General features: G+C 34.5%; 3 protein-coding genes across 5 annotated transcripts; all 3 read left to right on the top strand.

The window, feature by feature from the left end:
- On the top strand, positions 1–2,644 carry LOC111010269 (S-adenosyl-L-methionine-dependent methyltransferases superfamily protein). The gene is made up of 2 exons (XM_022283637.2): positions 1–366; positions 865–2,644. The coding sequence occupies exon 2, from the start codon at positions 954–956 to the stop codon at positions 2,319–2,321; it is 1,368 nt and encodes a 455-aa protein (XP_022139329.1). The 5' UTR covers positions 1–366; positions 865–953; the 3' UTR covers positions 2,322–2,644.
- Positions 2,645–9,999: 7,355 nt separating this feature from the next.
- On the top strand, positions 10,000–16,865 carry LOC111010086 (amino acid transporter AVT1C). Its single transcript, XM_088117754.1, has 13 exons — positions 10,000–10,157; positions 10,413–10,662; positions 11,075–11,421; positions 12,870–13,084; positions 13,192–13,215; positions 13,958–14,138; positions 14,477–14,702; positions 14,857–14,992; positions 15,338–15,361; positions 15,590–15,731; positions 15,911–15,954; positions 16,034–16,096; positions 16,592–16,865. Exons 2-13 carry the CDS (start codon positions 10,478–10,480, stop codon positions 16,688–16,690), a joined length of 1,686 nt encoding a protein of 561 aa, XP_087973880.1. The 5' UTR covers positions 10,000–10,157; positions 10,413–10,477; the 3' UTR covers positions 16,691–16,865.
- A 3,932-nt stretch (positions 16,866–20,797) lies between these two features.
- Positions 20,798–24,602, top strand: LOC111009980 (thioredoxin-like 3-2, chloroplastic). Of its 3 annotated transcripts, XM_022283225.2 has the most exons (7): positions 20,798–20,898; positions 21,349–21,518; positions 22,493–23,015; positions 23,334–23,408; positions 23,554–23,620; positions 24,123–24,140; positions 24,235–24,602. In XM_022283225.2, the coding sequence occupies exons 3-7, from the start codon at positions 22,675–22,677 to the stop codon at positions 24,340–24,342; spliced, it is 609 nt and encodes a 202-aa protein (XP_022138917.1). In that variant the 5' UTR covers positions 20,798–20,898; positions 21,349–21,518; positions 22,493–22,674; the 3' UTR covers positions 24,343–24,602. The 3 variants fall into 3 exon arrangements, with proteins under 3 accessions (XP_022138917.1, XP_022138919.1, XP_022138918.1); XM_022283227.2 differs by lacking the exon at positions 20,798–20,898 and having other exon boundaries at positions 21,015–21,518; XM_022283226.2 differs by lacking the exons at positions 20,798–20,898; positions 21,349–21,518 and having other exon boundaries at positions 22,449–23,015.
- The last annotated feature ends 2,093 nt before the right edge of the window (positions 24,603–26,695 follow it).

Below are 26,695 nucleotides of genomic sequence, written 5' to 3'. Positions count from 1 at the left end.
CTAAGACTTAGAAGACAAAGGATGTAAAAAGAAAAAGAAAAAGAAAAAGAGCCTAAGTCTCAAAGAAGAGGGGATTGGAGAGGTGTCGCGACGCCGTCTGCTGGAGGAGAGACCGCGCCGGAGAGCCGCCATCTGCTGCCGCCGGAGAGTCCCGCACCGCCGTCGCTGCTGGGAGATAAATCGTTGCCGTCGATCGCGGTCCGCCATTCGGACGTTGCAGGGAGTTGACGCCGTCGACGACGTTTGCCGGAAGCCGCCGCACGCTAATCTGTATCGCCGCAGCCGGAGTGGGTCGTGCAATAGGGAGGTTCTTTGGCGATTCCGTTCAGATCCAGATTTGGATTCGACACAAATCTAAGCGTTGAGGTCGTATTTCTGTATCTTTACCTCTTTAAGTGTTCTTGAACAGATTGGTTATATTCAAATTTGCTCCTCTAATTCTTCCATTCTTGAATCAAAGTATTAGCTATCTGATTATAGTGATTTCGTTTCTCATTTTGTTTATGATTCGTGTGCCTATTATATTGTTCCGTATGTACCAACATTAATAATACAGACTCGAAGGAATATTAATCTTTGCATTGCAAGTTGAGCGTGGAGCTGGTCTTTTAGATCGAGCCACTATAAATTCTCATCTCAATTCTCTATATTTCATTACTGTTCATTGCTGGAATTTATCGTTAAATTGTTGAAACAATTTCTGTGCATAGTTTATATAAAATCCGTTTAAGCTGTAAAGAAGACTTTTAAAGAGCGAAAACGTTCCTGTAATTCATACAAATATATTGCAATTTGTTTGTTTCAGTTCAATGGGGGCTCTAAGGTGAAGAAAGAAATTGAATAAGACTACTTCTCTATTTGCAGGTGCAAAGGTTTTAACCATCGCTACAAGCCTTTAAATTTGGAGGATCTTGAAATTGCTCTTGCTCTGGATCTCTAATCAGATCAAATCAATGGCGTTTGATGTGCATATGTTTGAATCTTTGGAACCTTCTCGTTTCGTATCCTTCTCTTTCCCGAACCCCTGTGACTCTCAATCTTACCTCCGAGTCGCTGTTCTCGATTCACCGATTGAATCCACTGGTTCGCTTTCGGTGGCCGCGATGTTCGTTCCGCCGGGCCGAGAAACCGACTGGATTTTTTCCACCGAGTCCGGCCACTATCAGCTTCTGTTCAACTCGCCTGGAATTTTGCGTCTGATTCTAGTCGGAGATCAACAATCCCCGGTCGACGATGATGCGTTGATGATCTACAATCGTTCGTCGGACGAGGATTTGGCTTCGATCTGGATTAGACTGGAGGTAAGCTTGCGCCCTATTTTTCTTGCTTTATCTCCCAAATCTTGTTTCAGAACTGGAATTCCTGAAGTACCGATCCTAAGTTACGTCGATAACGTGATGTGTAGTGTAGTTTTAGAGCGATGCATCGGTTCTTACGTCGGTGAATTCCTAATCGAGGATGTGGAAATCGAGAGAGAATCGAGGACGGAAATGTTCGAAACTAGGGAATTCAGGAGGCGTTTAAGATTCAGGACAATGCCGAACTTTATCCAAACAGAAATTCGTATAATCCCCGAGACTAATCTAAATCAAGAAGGCGTTGAAATCCAAAATATCGAGTTCAAACCAGATACTAGGGTTCTTGTTCATCCTTACTTACCTCCAATGGCGGCGAGCCTCTCATTGATCGATTCCTCCATTGACGGAAAGATTCAAATTGGCCATAAACCTAAAGCCTTATGTGTTGGAGTTGGGGGCGGGGCTCTTCTTTCCTTCCTTGTAACGCATTTGGATTTTGAGGTGGTCGGTGTGGAGATCGACATGGAGGTTCTCAGAGTCGCCCGCCAGTATTTCGGATTAGCAGAGAACGAATTTCTTCACATTTCCATTGGAGACGCCATTGAATTCCTTGAAAACACTTCAAAATCAGTCAAGAAACAGAAGCCTGGATATGATGTGATCATGGTTGATTTGGATTCGAGCGATGCTCGAAACAGCGGCATTGTCGCTCCGCCGTTGGAGTTTGTAGGGAGAGATGTTCTCTTGAGTGTTAGATCAGTTCTTTCTGAACATGGAATTGTTGTAATGAATGTGATTCCTCCTGACAAGTTGTTCTTTGAGAACTTGATTGAAAAATTCAGATCAGTTTTTGATGATTTGTTCCAGATTGATGTTGATAATGGTGAAAACTTTGTTGTTATTGGTTCTGTTTGTCCAATAAGGTCTCTTCCTCGTGTTATTAGAGAGAACAAGAACAGCTTTTTGTGTAGACTGAGATTTCTCCTCTCAGGAGCATACATGGACTCCATAAAAAGGATTTGAGTTTTCTTGAGAATTCAATCAGATTTAAGAAGAATGGACAACAAGGTTTATGGGAAGATTTTACAGAGACCCCATTCATCGTTTTCTGTGTAGAGTTTACATTGACAGCAACTCGAACCCGAACCCACTTGGCCCGGTTCGGAGTTGTCAGGAGAGATCTTTGGAGGTGTTTGGAACTGTATATTTGGTCAGAGAGTTTCTACTATTACAAAGGGTTGAGTCTCGAGATGAAGAAGTTCTTATATTTTCGAAAGGTTTATTTTGGTTGGTATACTTTTTAAAGTGATAATTTGTTTCCTTATATTTTATTTTCTATTTCGTTATTTTCGACTACAATATCAATACTTTAAGAAAATAAAGGGATAATGTTTAGAAAATATAAAGATCAAAATGGATAAGAATTAAAAGTAAAAAACCACCGATTCAAATTGGATAAAATTTGAATGAAAATAGTATTTAAGCTTTTGGTTTAAATTAAAAAAAAAAAAAAAACTATCCTGATGGCTAGAATTCCGTTATTAGGGTGACCAAAAACCGGTAGAATCAAAGAGCCGAACGAGCCGACCAATTAGAAACCAAAAAAACGAATCGATTTCTAAATTGATCTCCAGCCTTTGGGCCATACCACAGGCCATGGCCCAGTCCACTTAATAAAAGGAATATTTATTTAAAGAAAAAAAAACAATTAAACAAATATCCCAACAAGTCACTATAAAATTCTGTGTGATTTACGCAGCCTCCTACTCCACCAATTTTCTCCAACATCTCTTATAGCTCAGTTATCTCTAAACCCTAATTGTTCATTTTTCTTTCCCGTTCTGTGCATCATTGTTTTCTCAAATACAGGTTGGAAATTGAAGGATGAATTAGATGAAAATGATTGTTGTCACGTGGAAAAACCACTGTCTTGAAAGCAATTTCGGCACGAACTCAGATATGTACTTATTAGAGTAGATTGAAATCGAAGTAGCTCAGAATTTTGTAAAGAATTGAAATAGTGAAATTGTTTAAACAAAACGTGGAAAATTCTTTTGTAATTCTCTATCTCCTTCCTTCCAAATCAGGAGGCTGCTAGGCCCATATATGGGTGAGAAGCAAACCGTCATAAAATAATTTTTTTTTAGTAAACCGTTATAAAATATAGTTATAAATTAATGTTACGGAAACAAAAAGTTTAATCATAAAACAGTTATTAAATCCCAATAAAACAGTTATAACATCGTGAGTTTGGCGGAAGAGCGCTTGGAATGGTGAGGGGAGGGCAGAGCGAAAAATGTGTAACGGCTAAGATTTAACCGACATCGTAACTCCTTATTGCTTCTTTTTTTTTTTAAATTTCAGCGCGTTTTATTTTATTGTCTGTCACTGTTTCTGTTCATGAGCTTTTTTATCGTCATCGAAAGCCATATTTGTTGTAGTGTGAACCAGGAAACAAGTTTTCTTACTCGTGAGAAAATTTGCTAAAGTTTGTACTCTTTTTTAGATCGACAATTGTATAGGTAGAAAATCGAACCATTACTCTTTGGGACCATACGTTGAGAATGACAAAAATAAAAAAATAATTTTGTAAAATATCTTGTTCCATGCGTAGATAGTTTTTGAATGGAGGAAAAACTTTAAATGGTAGGGCCTCGGCCTAGAGTAGGCTTGAAAAAGGATGTTTGAGGGCAAGCCTAAGGCATTTCACACGCGTGTGTCACCGTCATCTGTCTGGTTGGATGGATTTGAATGTTATAATGCACTAACTAATTTAAATTATATAATTTTTGTTTTAATTAAACGTTTTTTTGGGTCTTATAAAATCTCGTGCTGCTTGCTTTTCAAGAACACAAACATTTCGCTTTGTTTTCGTAACAAACTCTTTGAGCACCGATTAAAAAGAAACTCCAGATATTTGATATCTTTCTCTTTGAATGAGATCTCAATTCCAGCAACGGTTTCATTAGATATTTTACAATTGGAATCTCTCTTTTTTCCGATCCAGTTCCTTCACCACCGCGAACCCCAATTAGATTCAGGCATGATACACTTTTTAGTTATTGGGAAAACCCAACTACTCTCTTTCGGATCCAGGAAACAGCTCTCAGAGATCTTTTTTCCTTTTAGAAGATACAAGAGCGAAATCAACCTATTGATATTGGAAGAGCCAAAAGATTCTTCCAATGTATCATTTCTGGGTCCAATGAAATTCATAGGTATAGGAAGAAACCATGTCAAATAGAAATTTTTTCTTTCGACCATCTTTCGATTGTTAATACAATATATAAGGACCGCTCCTACAAATAGTACTACACAATTGATCGTGAAATATCGATTGCTTGTTGAACCCTGTGAATTGCCTGAAAGTAGGATACTCCAAATTCAGGAGTCTAAGAGTTTTATAAAACGTTCTTGATGGAAAAAAATGTGAATGAAAGATCCCACTGAATTGAATTGGGTCCATGAATCTAAGAAATAGTGAGAATTCTTGATCTCCCTCAATTCGAAAATCCAAGATTTGAATTGATGTCCTTTCATTGAGTCCTTCAAAATTGTCGAGCGAGCGCACGTATGAGGTAGATGTTGTGTCAACATTGAGAAACGATCGGTAGAGCACGATTTAGCACTGAAGTCTTGTCGAATTTACTTTCAAGACGGTGGGTTCCACAACACCACCCTGTTCATTTTTTGTTTTGTATTCTTCTTCTTTCTAACACTTTATCCACTTAACTATGCTCAGATTAACAAATATTCTCTCTTTCTAACTTTTCATTAAATACACCACATTACTTAACTATGCTCAAATCAGCGAAATTTACTCTCTTTCTAGCTTTTCATTAAATATACCACATTACAAATATGGTAAATATGTTTTTCCTTATTGGTCTCTCAATACACGTTAATGTTTTTTCTTCCCACCTTTTTCTATTTTGTTTTTGTTTTTTTTTTTTTGGTCAAAATCTTTGTCGCTTCTGTCCACTTGATTTTAATTTTTTTTAATTTAATTTAATTTTTTAGAACCACTTGATAACTTTTTGGTTCCTAACTTTAAATAATTGTCCGAAAAAGATCGAGAAAAGTGGAGGTCAAAAATGTAATTTTACTTAAACATTATTGGTAACTACTGTTTAGTATAAATGTGATCACAATGATATTATTGATTTAGATTTCTAGCATATTCCAAAAGTAACTCTTGAGGCCAAATCATGGTGGATCCAAATATTTTATCATCATCTTCAAGTGAAACTTCTAGTGATTTTTGAAAGACTCCGGTTCAATTTGTAAAATTCTTTGTATATTCTAACGTTATTATTGAATCTGAATCTCTACTCGTGATTCTCCTCGAGAGTAAAATACACTCTAAATGATGAAAGCAATTGAGCTGCTGATATTTTATACAGTATAGCAACTCTGTTGAGCATATTTATTCATTCTTGCTTGTTCGACGTTTGTTGAATGTAGTTGTATATTCTTTTGCAAAGAGAGTCGTTTGCTCAAGGACTTCTAAAACTTGGTCTTCTGCTAATATTCTTCTTTGATTTCTTCATTTAGTGGAGGACGATGCTACTTTTTCTAAAATTTCTAAAATAACTCAAGTGACAAGTACTATCTAATAATTTTTTTTTAACCTTAAAGAAAACTACTCATTCTAAGTTTTTGTTCATTTTCATAATTGTACATTTAAAATTTGATTAGTTTGATCTTGATCAAAATTTTGTAAACAAGGATTAAGGTGGTCACTTTTAAAAATAAAAAGACAAAAAAAAAAAAAAATATAGACATCTTCAAAGTATTGGGGCTAACAATAGACAAAAAATGAAAAAAAAAATACGAGAACCAAATAAACGTTTTAAATGTTTAAAATAAATAAACATTTAAAATACCAAGATTAAAGGTATAATTTAAAACCTTAACCTAAATTTAGTAAAATAAGATTATATAACTTTTTTGAAGACTCTAGAAAATATATAATTATTGAGATATGATGCAAAAAATTGACTATATAATAATGACATTAATTGGAATAAAAACCATATGCTTCAAAGCATCTAAAAATTAAAAATTGGTGATTTATTTTTACTATCATCATCCAATGCCACCATTTGGAAATTTTGTACCAAAAATATTTCCTCCAAATAATTTAACTCACTATGAACCAAGACGGATTATGGTGTTTAAGGGATCTTTTCTTTCTAAAAAAAAATTTGTTTTGTGCTTCTTTTATTAATAATCTATAATGTTAGTTATTTTAACAAAATAATACAAACACGTGCATCATCGAATCTCGAATTCTACAACTATAATTGGACGAGAGTGTAGTAATAAATTAAGGTGACTCATTGACAAGTCTACGTGTTGCACTCCTTTCTATTTATTTATTTTTAGATTAAAGAAAATAATTAATATTAAAAAGAATGTTACATGTAAACTCAAGTATTAGCCTAATCGTTGAGATTAGATTCAAATTTCAACCTCAATAATTATGATATTGTATTTAAAAAAGTACCAAGACTAAAATAGCTAGATTCAATTGATGCGGAAAAAGAAGTAAATAATTATAAAGATAATGGACAAAATGATAGCATACAAGACCATTCAGGAAATTATTGTCCTCAAGCATGTGACAGATCATGGAATAAACTGACATAATTCTAAATGATAAAAATAATTTGAATTTTTAAAATAAACATTTGGATTTTATATGTTCCTACGCTATATCCAATCCATAACACATGCTAAATAATTACATTGTTTTTTTTTTTCTTTGGTTTCAAAATTAGACAACAAGTATACCAAAGAGCATTGTACTAAAAAATAATAATAAAAAATAAATAACCAAAGAGTATCATAGATCCAAAAAAGTAAAATAAGAAAATTTTCTAAAATAATATGTACAAGACTATCTTTATATATATGAATTAGAAAATTAACTCATTTTAAAATAGCTGTATACCTTTTTTTTTCTCTCTCTTCTAACCAGATCGTTGGTTGAGTAATTAGTTGAGAATTTTTGTTAAAAAAAAAGTTCATATGAGTTCCAAAAATTCATAATTTGATTGTGGAATGAGTGTGAATTGTTGATGCGTGAATTATGCTCCCTCAGTTCTTTTCCAAATTCGCACCAAACTTGATAATCAGGAAATAGAGAATCTGCAAAACCAATCAAACCTATCGGTGTGATTCCAGTCACACGAGCTCCGATGCCTAAGTTAGCAAGGAAAGTAGATGGATAATGAAGTTAGAGTGTAGGGAATAGGGTGTTTTTGCTTATCTCCAGGGTTTGGCTCCCCTTCCATTTATACAAGTCGAGTTCTCATCCCTTGGGTTTACCCCAGTCGAATCCTCGTACATCTCAATATTCGGGCCCGCTCGTTCGTTGTGGGCTTTAGGTCAAATCGAGAATCAAGGCGGGATATTTCGAGTTGGACTGCGAAATAGTCGGGATGAACCGCTACAGTTCTCGTCCCGACAGAGAACTGCTTGGTGCCGACCATCGGTCGGCCAGGGGGCGGCCCAAGTCGTTGGTGCCGGCCCCCCTTTCCTAGTTCGTGCTTTTTTTCTCAGGTTTCCTTCGGTCCCCGTCGCTTGGTCTATTCTTCTTTTATCTCCCATAACATGAATTATTATTGTTGATGCAAGATTTAGCCGATGTACGGGAGACGACTTCCGAGGTCGGCCGATTGCACTTAGACGATTTTTCGAGGTATCTACAAGGAAGTAATCACTCCGACGCCCAAGTTAGTATTCAAGCCGAGCTCAATGGGTAAACATCAGACATATTTTTCATACTTGGACCTCCGGAGGAGTGGCGTATTTATAGTGGTAGATGTACATCCGATGTATTTCACTATTCGGATGGGATCCGTCGAGCGATCGTTGGTCCTCGACAGTGACCAATCCATCCCTGTTCTGGCGGACTCCCAATTTGTTTAAGTTGTCGCCGCCGTCCTGACAAGTCGGCTCCTCTGATCCCACTACACTCAGGTCGGCCGTTCGTGGTCATCCCCAACAATTATCTTTGAAAGAATCATAGAAGATGTTTTAATTAAAAAAAAAAAGAAAAAGAATATTTCGTTGTTGATTCTCTGAATTATTAATTCATTTTTCTACTTTTGAAAAGAGTGCTATGGTTTTCTTGTGATGATTGAAATTTAAAATATTTAATTACCTTTCGAATCCACAATGTGAACCAAGATTTTAATGGTAAAAAATGTAATCAAATTGCTTCACTTTGACAGAAAAATCCAATGGAGCATCTATTTCAATTTAGTTTAATAATAAAGGACTAAAGTTACATCACAATAACTCCTAAAATTTTACTTTTATCAACAGTTATTTTACCTTTTTTTTTCTTTAATTTCTAAACTAATCTTAATTACTCCCCTGTATGGTAGATTATGTCTATCCAACGTTGATGGACAAATTCCAGAGTATTAAATTTTCGTTGCTCGAACTATATTTTCATTTGTCAATAAATTCTTCATTGACATAAACATAAATCGACTTTTGCAACCAAGTATTAGAAACTATCAACAAAACATAACTAATATTTATTTAAAAAGGGTAAAATATTTATGTGTTAAATTTTAAAGTGATATCGATTTTTTTATGTATATTTCTATAAAATTGAGACATCTACCTCGCAATCTTTTCTTCTGTTGCTGAGAAAGTCTTCTTCGGAATGTAAGTCAAAGCCTTGAAGGAGTTGTCTCCCCAATCTGACTCTGGAATAAAAACCTTGATTATTACATGCATCTCGATATTTTCTAAAGAGTGAGTGCTGGCCTTTTCATATTAAATCACAGTCATTTCCCTCTTTCTTGGGGATCAAACTCCAGGGAACAAGCTTAAGCTCAAACACTGATGTAAGCTGTCAATCATTAGATTGTTCTTTTGGTTTAACATTCCAATCATCTACGTCAGTATTTAAAGTCTTTGTTCTGATAAAAATTTGGATGAAATAGTTATACATGAATTAATGGTTGGATTGGAATATCACAATCACAATCACATCAGCCTGCACTAATAACGACTAAAGCTAAAAATTAACCTAATTCAAAGTATGCATGAATGAGTTTTGAAATCCCATTTTGGGGTTTGAATTTATAAATTAATTAATTTCTAAATTTTCAAAATATCTATTTTAGACTTATTCAAAATCTTTTACCTTTCTTTCTACTTCAACAAATTAACGATGTAGTTTCGAGTAATGTGTTCAAGATGCGAGTATTAAAACAATTAGATATTAGATTGGTTAAATAGTACAGCAAAGATGAAAGTAGGTACTTTTTTTTTAAAAAAGATATAAGAAATGAGAATTTAAACCTACGACTCAAGATGGAGAAGTACAAATTATCAAATCGCTTTAATGAAGTAAATGTATTTCTGTGATTGAGTTAAATTATCTACCTATTTATTATTGTTTTAGCATTATTGAAGGGTAAAATTTTGAAGGAAAGTTTACTTATGTAATAATTTAATTATGTTCAAACAAATGCTTTTATCTTATAGGTCAAACTATAAGTTTGACACATTTGAACTTTAAAGATTGTGATTTTATATCCAATACATTTTTTAAATTTGAAAAGTATTTCTAAATATAGAAGGATAAATCGATAGGACAGACATATTCTTACTTACCACCATTTAACGGCTATTTATTACATGGAAAATTTCGGGCGAGGGATTACTATTAAAAAAAAAAAAAAAAAAGCTGCTTTTTGTTTTGTAATTTTAGCTACAAACAAAATCCAAAATTGGAAAAGCAGCCTATATTAATCGGCAATGGCAATTTGCAGAGCAGAGAAGCAGAAGCAGAAGCAGAGGAAGACGGAAATCTGCAGTCTCCAACACAAGGTTCGCTTTCAATAACTTTCTCTAACAATTACAGTTTCTCCAACGCAACAATTTTGTATGTCTCCACTCTTTTGAGTCGCAATTCTTTGGATTCTGTAGAGTCAGTTTCTTCACTCTCAACAATTAAAACTGATTCTCGTTTTGGCTTCAAGCTAGCAGGACCGTAGCATTTCTCTGAAAAAAAAAAAACAATCGCAATCGCCCCTAAATTTTGTATTATCCATAATCCGCTTACTTCTGTCTTCAACTCTGTAGAATCTTCGAGCTCTGTGGAGTATACAATAAGGAGTTCGGATTGATTGGATTGGAGGAAGGAGAAGATGAAGAATTCCGTTTCGGAACAGAGTTTCTTGTATGAGAGTGAAGAAGAGGAGGATCAGGAAAATGTAGTGAATAAAGGTGAAGAAGGCGCTGGAAACGATTCGGATTCTTCCGATTTTTCGACTGAAAATCGGAGACGGAGCAAACCTAATTCCTACACCACCACTTGGCCTCAAAGTTACAGGTATTTCCATCTCTTTTCATCTCAATAGATTAGGCTTTTTGTTCCTCTATCAATCTCTTTTCTATCTGCTCCAGACTGAGACTCCTTAATCCGTTTGCTTTCTGAGAAATTATAGCCACTCGTTTACTGATGTATGTTTCCATTCGAATGCTGTTCTTCAACTGAATTTCTATTGTTTTTAATGGATAAGTAAATTCAACTTATTCAAATTAAAAACGAACTTAGAACATATCTCAATTGAGTTAGAACATATATCCCGGAAAACTCCACATTTTGTCTGAACTAAAAAAAATCCAAATGAAAAAACATGTAGAGACTCTCACGGGCCGGCGTTTGGATTAGTATGGTCTAAAATTTGATGGTTTTGGTAATGGTAATACTCAAATTTAGGGGTTATCTTATTATGTTTCAGACAGTCGATGGATATGCTGGGAAGTGTGCCATCGCCTAACATTGGGATTTTGGGGAATTCATCCTTAACGAGATGGGGAAGCTCGTTCCTATCCTCTTCTTTAACGAGGAGGCACACTCCTGAGTCGTTAACTTCGGCAACTAAACCGCTGCTGCCCACGGTGGACGACGAGAAGCAAGAAGAGCAGCAGCAGCAGCCACCGCCACACCAACGACTTAGCTCTCACTCTCTGATTCTACCCTTCACTTCAAGGAGGCCATCCATAAGGAAAGATGACAAACCTTCCAAAGTTTCACATGAGTTCCCCACTTCTCGCCGAAGCACATTCAGTCAAGCTATGCTTAATGGTAAGTACTTCTAATCAAACACATTATAGAATATTATGTCCATAGATTATTCCTTGCATCTCTCTCGCATTCCAAAAGCATATAGTATGGTAGGTGAACATGTTGCATTTGTTAAGTACCATTTAAAGATGAATAAACTTGATGGGTTGGATAAATTTAATTCATATGTGGATATTTTAACACTCTCCTCACTCGTGGGTTTAGATAATTGCACAAGGACCAACAAGTAAAAATCATATAAATGGTAAACAAACAACAATACAAGATTCGAACACGAGGCTTCCCGCTCTGATACTAGATGAACAAACTACCACTTAACCCAAAAGTTTGGTTTGAGTGATTATTTATTCATCCTTAACAGTATTTTGGCAGTATTTTGGTGGAGGTCTGGGGCCTATGAACCCGGCATGTGGCGTTTTACATGCAGACTACTTTTTCTCCCTATTATAATTTAGTACTCTGTCTCATAGGCATGACAGTTGTTTGTTTCTGGTGGCTAGTGTTGCCTTGGAGGGTTGGTCGGTGTGGATTTATGGATGTTTTTGAAAAGATTTAGGGATTTTGATCTAGTTTATTAATCCTCTGCTATTACTCTGTTTTTTCATTTTTGTATATTTGTTTCTGCTATCAATAGTTTAAAATTTTGGCTATGTACCTGCAATTATTTGTGCAGCACATGATTTCAAGTCCCTTATTGTACTCATCTTATTTAGAGAATTTTTGCCAAACAACATATCATCCTTATCAACGTCCCCATGTCAGCAAAATATCTCTTTTTTATTATTATTATTATTTAAAAAAGTGTATATTTGTTATTCAAAAAAGACTGCTATCTTGGGCATTAGCGACAGCCACATGGAATTTCATATTTGATTGATCGGCTTTGTCAGAAATCTGAAAGGACCAGCACCAGAGGCAGAGGGGCCTAACCACGTGACAGTTTTGCATGCCTAATTCAACAGCTGGTTTTACACAATTGGGAGAGACCTTCCTTTTCTTTCTTCTCAGACCCAAACTCCTTTCTTTTCTCTTTCTCCCAAAAACGGCTTGAAATCAAATAATGGACCTTCTGCATCTGCCCAAAGTTGCACAATTTTTCATAGACGCGGCGATTCTTTAAAGTTTGTCGGATTGCAAAACGCTCACACACATGAACACTGTGAATGTGATTACTTTTTATCACTATTTTCACTCATTACAGACAACAACCCAACCCCGACATGCCTAAAATCTCACATGAAATAAACTTCACCCGTTTGGCGTCATTTGGACGCTACAGCGTATAGCGCACATGAACTGCAATCAGGCGGCAGAAGCCACGGCTTTTAGCCTTATTATTCTGTTATATTAAGAGGATTTTAACAATTTTTTGACTAGGAAACAGATTGTTTTTATGTGTGGATAATATGAAGTGAAGATTAATTATAATTATAATGATAATGACGCAGGTGGGAATGTGCTGTGTGGTGTTGGAATACTAACGACGCCGTATGCAGCGAAAGAGGGCGGATGGCTTGGACTGTCCATTCTGCTCATATTCGCTGTGCTGTGTTACTACACCGGACTCCTCCTGCGGGACTGCTTAGAAAGTAAGCCGGAGCTCGAAACTTACCCAGACATTGGCCAAGCAGCCTTCGGCACCACCGGTCGAGTCGCCATCTCGGTATGCCTCATTTCTTTTTATTTTTATTTAATGTGGTATAAATAATTAATTAATTAATTTACTAAAGGGATATTATAAACTAACCAAAATGATGTGTTGTAATGCAGATAATATTGTACCTGGAATTATACGTAAGTACACAGCTGGCCTCATTGAGTGAGTATGTGTTGTTGTTGTTTGTTTTGTGTAGTCTGATTCTAACCAATGAATGTAAATTGTGTGATTTTGAAATGTTGACTGTTCTGTACCTATCTGAATCCAGGGGCTCCACGTGGGTCCACTTTTCGTTTGGCCGTTGTCGCCGTCGGTGCCCTGCCTGCTGCAACTCCTTTTTTTTTTTTTATTTGTTTTATTAAACTTTTACATTTAGTTACTGTCATTATTCAACACGTGTGACTTAGTATATATACTGCTTGTTATCTCCATTCATATCTAGATATGAGGTAAAATTATTTATTATCTGAAATAATAATTAGCAAAATACAAGTCCAGACTCCAAAGATGTAGATGTAGGTAGAATGAAGTGAATTGTTTCCTAAAATTATCCCTTACTTTCAACCTTAGATTGCTCTCTAACTGGAAGTTGAAGTTCAAAATAATTGACAATAATTTTCATTTTATTGAATCATCCTAAAAACTTCTGAAATATACTAGCTCCACCTTTCCTTTTTCCCCTACCGGCTTCCACTATCCTTCCAATATTTCTCGAAAAATATAATATCTTTCTCATCAGTTTAATATGTATGTTCATTTCATTAACTTTGAAAAATATTTTATTCATTTCTTGATATAACCGGGCAATATAATTTATCATGAATCTAATTATTATAATGTTACTATGGAGACACTTATTGGAAATTTCTCTTGCTTCAGGCTTCTTGTATTGAGTACATAATCTTGGAGAGTGATAACTTGTCTTCTCTATTTCCAAATGCCTACTTAAATTTGGGTGGATATGAGTTAAATCCACACCTCTTATTTGCTCTGATGACTACAATTGCTGTTCTTCCTACTGTTTGGCTCCGGGACCTAACCATTCTTAGCTACATCTCTGGTAAGTGGTAACAACTAGCCAAGCTACTCTAGTAATAGCAGTATTACATTTATTGAATTATCATCTGCATCCCTTGTGGTTTCTTTCATTGTTCATGCAGCAGAATTTAATCTCCAGCAGTTATCTGCTTCACTTTCTTGAATTTTTCGACACTTTAACCTGAAATATTCGAGACCTGTGAGCAGGTTAATTGTGTCTGAAAAACTGCTCCATGTGTGTGTATATATATATAATTTGTCATGTCTTGTTTGCTTTATGGTGATATTGCACAATGATATTCAAGCATTTACAGAGAGATGGTTATAAACATACTTGCACCATCAATTTTGCTGCTTCAGCTGGTGGAGTTATCGCATCAATATTGGTGGTCCTATGCTTGTTCTGGATTGGTTTGGTGGATGGTATCGGTTTCCAAGGCAAGGAGACAACGACGTTACTGAATCCTACAACACTTCCTATTGCTATTGGTCTGTATGGCTTCTGCTATTCTGGACACGCTGTTTTCCCCAACATTTATAGTTCAATGGCGAAACCAAGTCAATTCCCTGCAGTGCTCTTAACATGGTAATGTAAAATGCAGAACTATGATAAGAAAGTGTTCAATTTATTACTCATCTACCTATTTTATCATTCACCAAGTCAAATGAATGAATAAGAAGTTTAATGTCCTCCCGCGAACAAAATCGTTTTACACTAAAAGTTTCAAGTCTTAATGCAGTTTTGTTACTTGTACTTTGATGTACGCTGGAGTTGCTTTTATGGGATATTCAATGTTTGGAGAATCGACACTGTCACAGTTCACTCTTAACTTGCCAAATAACTTGGTTGCATCAAAGATTGCCGTCTGGACTACGGTATAGTCACTATAACTTCCCTTTCCACTGGTGATGACCCTCCTATTTATATTCTACCGTCAGATATACCTCTTCAATTTTTCTACTGCTGTTCAATTTTGGGATGCTTTTGGTCATCTTATAGATGAAAATAATATGATTTTTTACTTCAATATCCACAGCTTTGTAAATCAGTGGGAGGCATGTTGCTGGTTATGAGCAGTAACATGTCGTGCCGACCAGTTTTATCTCAAAACTTTTTCCCTCCCTGTTTTTAGCTCTCAGTGGCTGAGGTTTATTGTCTGTTAATGCCTAATCTGTAGCAGTTAGTGGCTAATACTTCGCCTCTGATTTGTTTATTTGCAGGTGGTTAACCCATTTACCAAATATCCTTTTATCTTTCTAGATAATGCAATGAACTCTTCCAATTTCAATACAGTTCGAAGTTATATATATTATATGATACAATCAAAGAAGATTTAGGAAATGATTTGGACTGATGTAGACCAATTTCTTGTGATTGATTTTGAAAAATGAGTAGAAACAACAAGAAGAATGCATACATGATACAACATCTTACATGAACAACGATGATTTTTCTTAATGAAATCTACATATGCGTTAACGTTGACTCCAATTGCAATGAGCCTGGAGGAGCTGATACCATCAAATCATTCCCAGTTCTTTATATTCTCAATCCTTATTAGAACAGCTCTTGTCATCTCTACCTTGGTTGTGGGTCTCTGCATTCCTTTCTTTGGTAAGTACATCACTATTTGCTATAAAATGAATATGAAATTTTCGATGCTGACAAAACAGTTGCTGAATAAGTTCTGAGATGCACAAAACTCTTTTCTTTTCTTTTTTTTTTTTATCTTTTTGACCCATGATTTCTATGTTATGTTGAAGAGTCATCTTAAAGATTGTTATCCGTCGCAGGCCTGATTTTGTCGTTGATCGGATCACTATTGACCATGCTTATTGTAAGTTTTTGTGCAGTATGTGAGTTTGTTAATCAAGTTTTCTTAATTTATAACATTATTTAAAACTGTGCATTGGCAGAGTTTGGTGCTTCCTTGTGCTTGTTTCTTGAGCATCCTAAAAGGGAAAGTAACACGTTTTCAGGTAATCTTATTCTTTTGTTGTGCTACTGCTAATATACTTTGTGTAATTATGTATGCATTATGATCTAACCTGAAAATACCATTTTGAGTGTTTATTTTTGTAGAAAGTTGAAAAATCTAAAAGAACAATAGATTTCATGTTGACTTATTGCAACTTGCAAGAATAATGTGTAGGGAAGAATTCCCCATTATAAAATATAGTTAAATTACAAGATTTGGTCCTGGACTTAGTTCCATATAATTTTACAAGTTTCAATTGGATACTCTAGCTTGGGCATAGTTTCAATTTGGTTGTATAGTTTGGTTAGATCTCACAAAGCATCTAGACGATTGTTTTATCTACTCGGAAATTCACTCATTTTTCTTATTGTTTTGTCTTTAACCACAATACACAATATATCAACCAAATAAAAATTATTAGCTTATTTGTTGATAAAGTCAGATCAAATTATAGATACTGTAAATTCATACAAGTTTTTTGTCCATTTTTGTGCAGGGAGTAACGTGTGGCATAATAATCACAGTAGGGCTCATAGCGGCAGGCTTTGGAACATATTCTTCCTTAACAAAAATCATTCAGAACTTGATGAGCTGAGAAATTCTGCTTGCATTTATTTTTATTTTTTTGTTATTTTTTCAGTTCCAATTTTTACTTTATTTTTCTTGGGTTTGTTTTGCAATTTCTTTTTCTTTGATGAATATTATGATTCCTGAGGACCCGTTTGGTTGAAAAAGGGTTTCAATAGAATGATTATAGATATTTACGTGTTCGTCTTCTCTTTGGAAAATTGGAAGAAATAGGTATTCTGTAGGATCTTTTAAGTTTTCTAATCGTCCTTTTAAAACTTTCGTATCATCTCTTTCCATCAATTTCTTTCCTTTTCCATCAATTTCATTTTTCTAATTACTTCGCGAGAGAGAGTTGAGCGAGAACAAATCCATATGCCATTATTTAAAATTTTTTATTTGATAGTATCTAAAATTATAATTTTGAATGTGATTGTTTTTTTTATAGTATTTAAAAATTAATTTTGAATATAATGTTTATCAATTCAATATCATTATACAGGTGAATAATTTCAAATGTTTTGAAATAAAATGTTGTTTATATATAAAAAAAAACAGTAGTAATAATAAAATTTAGTTAATTTAAATGAAATGATAAATAAGATTAAATTGATTGGATCTAAATAAATTTTGAAATAGTTCGGTCAAATTCAAAATCAATTTAATTAACAAATAATCATTAAATATTTTTCTTAATTAAAAATTTGAAAATTGGAATCGAAACAAAATTTCAATTTTTTAAGTTTCGTAAGGAACGGTAAGTATTCAAATTTGAAATTTAATTCAAATTTGTTTCCGAAAATCTCTCCTCAATCCTATGTAGTTTTGTCTTAATTATGATTGAATTTCAAATATAACCCTCCAATTTTGCTTTCCCCTCTTTCCTTCTTAATTTAAATTTTAATCAAAGTATCAATTTAAATTATAATTAAAAAAAACGTGGAGAGGGAGACCAAACATAATATGAGATTGAGAGAGAGAGATTGAGGGCGAGAGAGATCGAGAGCGATAGAGAGAGGGAGAGAGAGAGAGATCGAGACCGAGAGAGGAAATGAGAGAGATGGATCGAGAGCGAGAATGCCTATTCTCTCAAACTTGCCCTTCTCTTTTTAATATATTATTTCTATTATTAAATTTGCAATTTATATTTTATTATGAACTTTGACAACATTTAATCCCCTGACTATTTGTAAAGACTTGTTTCAGTAGAATACGTTATGTCCTTTTGCAAATGAAAAAAAGCAAAAAGAAAAAAAAAAGAAAAAAAAAATTACCTGTAAAAAATATAATAATCAGTAAAAATAACCCTTTTCAAATAAAATTTGACGCTTTTTTTAAAGGTGGCTAGGCTACGAGAATTATGATTAAATAAAAGTAACAACTGGTACAGTTTTAAGTCTAACACACCCCCACATGCTTAAGTTAGTAAAAGATATTGTTGAAGAATGTAAGAGTATATTTCGTATTCAAGGTCTCTCTTCTTATTTATAGATGAAGTCTTCTTGAATTGGTTCAAATAGATTGACTCAAATGAATTTGGGTCAGTTCGAAGTTGGTCTGGTTGAGTGGTTTTACTCGAACGACTCCACTCAAATTGCTTTCTTAACTTCAATCTACGAAAATTTGATAAGGTAATTTTACCTCATATGAGAATTAAGGATTCAACCTCGTGAACGAAACTCATGTTAATCAGCTTGCATTGGAATTGAATCTAAAATTTTGAAGTGCTCAAGATTTGAAAAATTAAGATTACAAATTTTTCAAAAAAATTAATAAAGAAACGGGTGGTCGGATGAAAATGATCAATTCATAGCTGAATTTTCTTCTTCAAGTGACTCGATACTATTTTAGACTCGTTAAAAAATACATGTATAGTCAATTTTCGTTAGAATAATGATGAAGACTGATACGGTTACCAAGATCAATGCGTATAAATTAAAGTATCATCTAACGGGTTGGTTCAACAACTTACCTCAATTAATTCAATCTCAATTTTAAAATGATTTAGGGCTAAAAAAAAAAGGAAAATGAAACTTTTCCTCCTCACGACTCCATCTCTCTCACCAACGATTCATCTCTTATACTTCTGCATAGAATTTTCAAATTCAAAATTGAGATATTCTCTTCCAAAAGTCTTCACTTCTAAATTCCACTGTTCTGATATTGAAGGAAAAAAAACATTGTTGAGTGAATGTAGTGATTTTTTAATAACAACATTAATTCAAATTAATTTTGAGTATATCAATTTGAGTTGGGAAATTCTACATAGAAGGATGAGAGATGAATCCTGAGTGAGAGATAAGGGTCGTGTCTTAAATCATTTTAAATTTGAATCGAATTGAATCGATATTGAACTGACTCGTCATATGGTACTTTAATTTGTACACATGGATCCTTGTTGGCAACTACGTTAGCCTTCTGTTAAATCTTAACTTAATTTTTGATATAGACTAGATCATGACCAATTTCAAAGTTCAAGGACCAAGAGACTAAATCGTTAGGACCAAATACGTTTTTTAATTTTAGATTTTGTAATTTCAATTTTGGTTCATTTTAATCCGTGTATTTTTTAGAGTAGCTCTATACATTTTCACTTTTACCTCATTTCTAAAAAAAAATTTATGCAGATTGAAATTTCTAATAATATTTAAATAGTCTTAACATATATTACTAAAATCTCTATTTAAAAAATGAACCACAAATTCCACGCCATCCAATATTAAAACTTACACAGTTTTTATACTAACAAACTTCTTTTATAAGAATCAGCTACCACTTTTTTTTTCCTTCTTCCGGTACAATATAAAGGTGGAAGATTTCAAACTCATAATCTCTTAGTCAAAACACGTACTTTTAAATATTATCAATTAAACAATACCAACCTATATAAATTACTGCTCTACATAGTTAACATAAATTTAAAATTGAAAGATAGAAATATATTTATAACTTTTTAAATTACATGAACAATATGAAGCACAATACTAAAGCATATATTAAAAATCTATTAGCTTGAGTATAATTTAATTGGTTAAAGTATATATTTTCAATTAAAAAGCGAGGTGTCCAAACTCCTAACGTGTTATTTAACTAAAGTAAAATAAAATAAAATGTAGTAAAATACATTTTGATAATTGAGTTTGAATATAAATATCTATTTGGTCACTGAGTTTTAAAAACCAACAGTTTGGTCATTGTTTCGAAAATAGTTCTAAATAGTTGTCAGAGTCAAATTAGTGACACTAATGAATGAAATGCTGAGGTGTCATTGTGAGGTATATATTTATTCTTTTATATTATTTTAGGTATCATATTAATTTTATGCTGAGGTGTGAAGAAGAGTGGCTGGTGAAATGGACATTGCCATTCATAAGGTAGACGAGATTCAATAAGCTTGAAAAGACAATGGCATGGAGGAGGGGGAAGAGAGAGAAAAAGATAAAAAAAAAAAATATATATATATATATATATATGTATATATTACACTTAAAATAATATAAAATTAATAAATATACATCTCACAATATCACGTCACCATTTCATTAATTAAAGAACCAAATTGTAATTTTTTAAAATTTAGAGATAAAATAAAAACCTATTCCAATACTACGAACTAAAAATATATTTTATTCCATGAAATAAAATATTTTAATGACATGAAATTTTGATTTTTTAATGGAAAAAAAAGAATGGGTTTTCGTAGTTAAGTTGACTTGAAAGATTTTTTATATTATTTTTTCCATAAGCGATGGATCCGTCACCTGCACTGAATATATATAATATATTTAATTCCGACAACTTTTCCAAATAATTCAGAAAATGAGGAAAAAAATCCATAAACTCAAGGTTAAAATACATATTTGGTCTCTGAACTTTCATCAAAGTAACGATTTAGTCCTTGAACTTTTAAAAGTAACGATTTAGTCTCTATACTTTAAAACTAGTTACGATTTAGTCCTTACCGTTAAAAGTTAATTAGTCTTAACATAAATGTGACGTGGCAAATCCATGTGTTCAAATATAATAGACAGCTGTACGAATTGGTTCAATATCGGGTTGGTTCAAACTTAAACCGGTTTAGAATTAAAAAGGAGACCTCCGCCACCTGGGACCCTCTCAAGTCTCCCACTATAGCTATCATTTGAGTCATCCAAGCCCACTCCACCGCCTCCATCTCTGCCACACCCATTTACCAACGACAACTACAGCTCTGGTTTCCCGCCGTTGTCGGATGAGGTACCTCTCCCTCTTCCAAAATTCAATCAAAACCCAGTTTTATCGTCCTTATGGATTCCCAATTTTCCATCCTAGGATTATAATTTCTTCCAAAGCAACTCATTCCCTATAATTTCTTCCCTCAATCGATCCCCCAATTTCATTTTTCTTCCGCTGAACTATTATATTAATTCAACATCACACGCCCATCTGGGGTTTTTTCCCCTTTTTTAGGCTAATTCGAGATTTTCTTTAATGGAAAGTTGGATCATTCTTCTTTTTCCCTGACTGGCCTGCTTCTTCTTCTTTTCTTCCATTTTTACTACCCAATTCGGTAGCATTTCGTTTTCTTTGATTTCTTATTTCTCATCTTTTCTATTTGGTGGGACATTAGATTAGATACTGGGAGGAGCTTCATTTGGTTTTGATACCTATTTTTCTCTTTTTTAATAATATTGACCGACGAAGCAGGGGCTCTTCGACGGCGATGGGGAAACGAAAGTTGCACTGGTCGTCGGTGCATGGGGTGGCGCCGCCGGAGATGGAGGCGGTGCCGAAGACCACAGCGTCGGTGGTGGAGTGTGCTTGCACGACCCAGACGGCAGCTTCGTTGGTGCCTTGAGAGGGTCTGGGTGGGGGAGGTATAATTCTAAACCGGTTTAGGTTTAAAACAACCCAATGTTGAACCAACTCGTACATCTGTCCAATATATTTGTACACATGGATTTGCAAGGCAAATCACACTTCTGTTAAAACTAACCTAATTTTTAACGGTAGGGACTAAATTGTAACTAGTTTTAAAGTAGAGTTACTAAATCGTTACTTTTGAAATTTCAAGGACTAAATTGTTACTTTGATGAAAGTTCAGGACCAAATATGTATTTTAACCTAAACTTAACTTGAAGAAAGTATAGTAATTTTTACATTCTGATAAAATGTATGTTCCAACAATTGTTAAAAAGAAATATTCTCACATAAGTTAGAATGAATTGATAAGATTTTAGAGAAAAAAACGAGGTTAAAATTTAAAATTATTTTTATTTTACGTGAAAATTTCATGAGTTTTATTTCGTTGATCTATTCGATTTAATCCGGTGGAAATTTTGATTTTATTAAAATTCATGAATTTTCAAAGATTTTTACCTTTCCAAAATTAGTGGATGAATTAATAGAAATTTAATAGAAGAAAAAATTACAAACATTTTTTTAGTATAGGGTGGAAATTCGAACTTATGACCTCATATGTCAATTACTAAATTAATAACAAAATTTATAACATTTGTCTAAATCTAGAGTTTAATAAAATAATTAAATGATCAAATCGAACACAGTTCAAGTGGTTAAGGTACCTATCTCTCGTCAAAAGGTACCTATCTCTCGTCAAAAGATCATGACTTCGAATTCCTATCTACGTGTTGTACTAAGAAAATAATAATAATTAAATGAAATTACAAGTCTAAAAGAAAAAAAACGATAGAGGTCATTAATGGCTGCATGAGGCAGCCACAACTTACTTTTCAATTTATTTATTCATTTTTATTTATCATTTTATTGTTTATTGAATTCTGTTTGCTTTTGTTTTTTCATTAACAACGAAATGGCGTTTCGTTAAAAGGTTTGCACTTTTGAAAATCGAGCGTTGAAGTTGAAGCTCTGACCCTACGCCGGTGGAACCCAACCGGAACCCTCCTTAGTCTGCCGCCGGCCCGATCAAACCTACCGCCGCCACCACACGCGCCTCTGATCTCTTCTTCATCTCTTCTCTCTCGCTGTTTCCCGATTCTTCTCCCTTCCGAAATGGTGAAAGCTTTGCCCCTTCACCTCGGAACCGCGAAATCTTTTGCCAAATTCCACGCCCCCTTTGATCTTTCCACGCCTCCCCATCTTCCGGCCGGGAGGCTCGCCGGCTCCGGTTTCAACAGGCTTCCTTTGCCCACAAGGTTTCCTCCGCTTTCCCAGAAAGTTTCTGCCACTGGGGAGAAGACTTCGCTCCTCGGGGCTTGGACCCAGGAGAGTCCCTTGCAGTTTCGAGATGAATCCCCTGTGTCCATCGAGCTCAAGTCCATTTCTAGCGAACATGAATTTGACCAGGCAATTTTAGATGCAGCGGAACGCGACGAGCTCGTGATTCTTGTATGGTATGTACGCGTTTTCTGGGAATTTTTTTTGTGTTGATCGTGGAAATTTCTTCCCCAGCGTTTAAATTGGTATTTCTTTTTGGAAGATTTAGAGGATGTGAATGTATTTGTTTTTGGCTGGATCTTATTTGATCAGAAGTTTACTTGGCTAGATTTTCCCTGGGGTTTCATTGAAACAGAATAACTTCCGTTGCACATTGATTGTGATAATTTTGAAGTGAATGATGCTTTATTTTCTCCAGTTTTCCTTACCAGTATTTTAAAGTACAATTCTCTTTATCTTCTTTTGTTGAAAAATGAGTCTGTGTGGATCTGTAGGATGGCTGACTGGTGCAGAAATTATATTTATTTAAAACCCCAATTGGAAAGATTGGCTGCAGATTATTACCCCAGGTTAGCTCTTTAGCCCATTCCTTCTGACCAAGTAAATGGTTAAAATTTGTACCATATTATCATTCTCCAACTGCTGGTGGATAATTCTAAAAAGACCAGTGTGCCAGTACTTACTGAAGTTGTGTACGTGCTTGATAAATTGTAGATTGCAATTCTACTGCATTGATGTCAATACGGTGCCACACAAGCTAGTTGTTCGTGCCGGGTTAGCTGTAAGTCCCTTTCCAAGCTTTTGATACTTATAATGATCTTCATAGGAAAATTGTTCTTCTGTAAGGAAATGATTTTCTTTGGATATTGTAACTATGAACTATCCCTTTGTATTGTACTTCTCTGAAATGTTGGGGTCTGGGAATTATAACAACCTGGTAGTTTCAGGCTTGGCTAAGTCCACCTTTAGATTTTGGCAATTAAATTTTCTGTTGTCATGGGGACTCCAGATTTCTGTTGACAGTAGAAGTTGGACTTCGGTTTCATTACCATTAGGAACATTTCCAATATGCATTTTGAACATCCTGGACAGAGGGCATGTTGAGCTTGTATTAGTTTTATGGATGAGTTGATTGAATAAGCTGCATAATCTGTTTTCTCTCTCATTTTAATGTGTGCAAACTTAAAATCTTTCCATCCTGGGTTAACTGCTACAAGTCCTCATAGTGTTATTTTTGTACATTTTCTCATGTATCTCAACCTTTTGTCGTTTCAATCTACCAGAAGATGCCAGCTATACAGGTGAGTTCCTTCACGATTACCTCTTACAATTGGAAATCTTCCTCTCTACTACTAATCACTAATGTTCTGAAGATCTTGATGACATTTGTTACAGCTATGGAAGGATGGTAAGAAGCAAGATGAGGTGATTGGTCTCTACAAAGCATATTTAGTCGCCAACGATGTTCAGAAAATGATCGAATGTGAGCTAACAGGCGAGTAACTTTCAACTGGTACCCCCGTTCCACTTAGTGGTATAAAAATTAATTTGACAGCATCTCATCGAAATTCCTTATTGCTTGTATTCATCAACATAAAGAACAAGACCTGCCTAGACCTCTTACCGAGTCTTTTTCCTTGGAAAGAGATCGTTTCTTTGTTGTCATGGGGTGGATAATCTAACACGTACGTCCAATTCTTGTCACATTCTGAGAAGTCTTGTTTGTAACGTACCAGCGTTTTATATACCATTCCTTTTCATTATATCTGATATGCAGAATCCCCTGTTTTTTGTTGTTACGTTAATTTAATTGATCAAGGATTCTATTGAAGAGTGTGTCTTTTTGAGGCTTCTGGATCTCTGAACTTTGTTATGGTTGAAAGGTGTTATTGGATGGATAGTGATACATGGTGGTGCCTTGAATAGTGAAAGGCACTTGGGGAATGAATTAGGTGGACCCATGTACATTGAAAAAAGTTACAAATGGTGGTCCTGTCTCCTGTGCAACTCATAAAAGCTTCTCTCTTTCTTATTGCAATATCAGTATTTTTCATTTTCTAGTTTTATTGAAAGGGGTCCCATTTTCTTTTTTCAAGAACAGTTTCAGTTTTAAGGCCATAAGTAGACCTTAAAAGCTTGTTTCTTTTTTGCCCATCTCTCTCTTTCTCTGTGACCTACTTGAATGGTCAATAGAAAAACAGAACTGAATAAACATCAAGAGGTCATCTTCTACTTCTTTTTGGTTTGAAGTTCATAAATTTGGGAGACATTGTACAAACTGTGTCGTGGGGGAGTTGGGAAAGCAAGTTGTTGAAAAAGTAATTAACATTACCCTCTCTCGGTTCCTTCTCCATCTCTCGTCTCCCTCCCCTCCCCTGCCGTCTCTCGTCTGCCTCCGATCATCTCCCTCCCTAACTGTAGATAAAAAACTCCCTACCTTTAATCCCTCGAAATTTCGGGTTGGACTGGGTTGTGTTGTCTTGTAAACTTCATTCAGGTCTCTCGGATAGCATAATCGAAAATTTTGGATTGATCCAAAAAATCCCTCTAACTGATGTGACCCAGCCTGTCTACACCCATATGTCCCACTCATCATCGGTCGAGAACCATGTTTCCTTGCCCTACCATTCCAATATCATATTTCCCAGAAACTGCCATTCTACCCCCCACCACCCCCACTTTTTCCTTTCCATCTCAATCTTTTGTTTTTTTGAATGGGTTTGATGAAGATGTTGATTAGGGTTTTTGGTCTCGGTATGGTTTTAGGCAAATTCATAACAGAATCGATTAGTTTGAATGGGCTTTGTAAGTTTAGGAATACAAAGAGAGGAGGTTGATCCTCTGTTTTTGTTTTGAAAACAAGATATATTAATAAGATTAGAAGCAACTCTGTTTTTGTTTCCAAATTCCAAGGTTAATGTTCAGTCCAACAACTGCAAAAACCAACCTTACAGTTACCTTTCTTCTAATATCACAACACAAAGACCAATTCAATAATTTTTTGATAAAATTTTAATATCACGGATAAGGAGCCCGCTACATCTTTCAATTGGGTTCGACCTACAGAGTTATAAAGTATAAGTCAAATTACATGTGTAGTCCTTAAACTTTCAAGATTGTGTCCAACGTGTCAATGATTATTGTTTATCATTTTTAGGTTAAAGGTTAGTGAATGATGGATAATGTTAATAAAGTATGATTTACATGATTCAGGTAGATCACTTGACACATGATTAACATGAATCTAGGTCATTTACTTGATAAAATTAATGCATATCAATTATAAAAAAAAAAGAAAAAAAGAAAGTGTCTTCCTTGATTTATTGTTGAAAAATCTAATACATATATATAATGTATATCAATGTAAATAAGTTATTTTTTATTATTATTATTATTATCATCATCATCATCTTAGCACAACATGTGGGGGATCAAACTCACAACCTCTTTGTTTGAGATATGTGTTTGAGATATGTGTCAATTACTACTGAACTATACTCGGTTTGATAAGTTATTTGACAAGGAAAGGAGATTCAAATCTCCGACCATAATAAAATAATATAATGCCAACTTGAATTTAACTTAACTAGTTAAGATATAAACTAATGTTTTGGAACAATATATATTACAAAATTTAAATTATCGGGTCAATATCAAATAAAAATGAGAAAATTTTGCAATTATTTTTAAAATAATTCAATCCAAACCGTTCAGATCCGTTGGATTTGGGCATAAGCATGTATTTCCCTGGTCGGGCCCAACCCGATGCTAGAGAGGAAATTGTGGATTGGTCTATTCAGACTTTGGTGTTCTAAATATCCATAATTTCAAAAAAGTGTTTAGGTGGATAAATTTC

This window comes from Momordica charantia (assembly GCF_013281855.1).
Source record: "Momordica charantia cultivar OHB3-1 chromosome 9 unlocalized genomic scaffold, Mcharantia_2.0 BLBB01000009.1, whole genome shotgun sequence".
NCBI lineage: Eukaryota > Viridiplantae > Streptophyta > Magnoliopsida > Cucurbitales > Cucurbitaceae > Momordica > Momordica charantia.
Note: the sequence above shows the minus strand (reverse complement) of the source record. Positions and strands in the feature narration are given on the sequence as shown.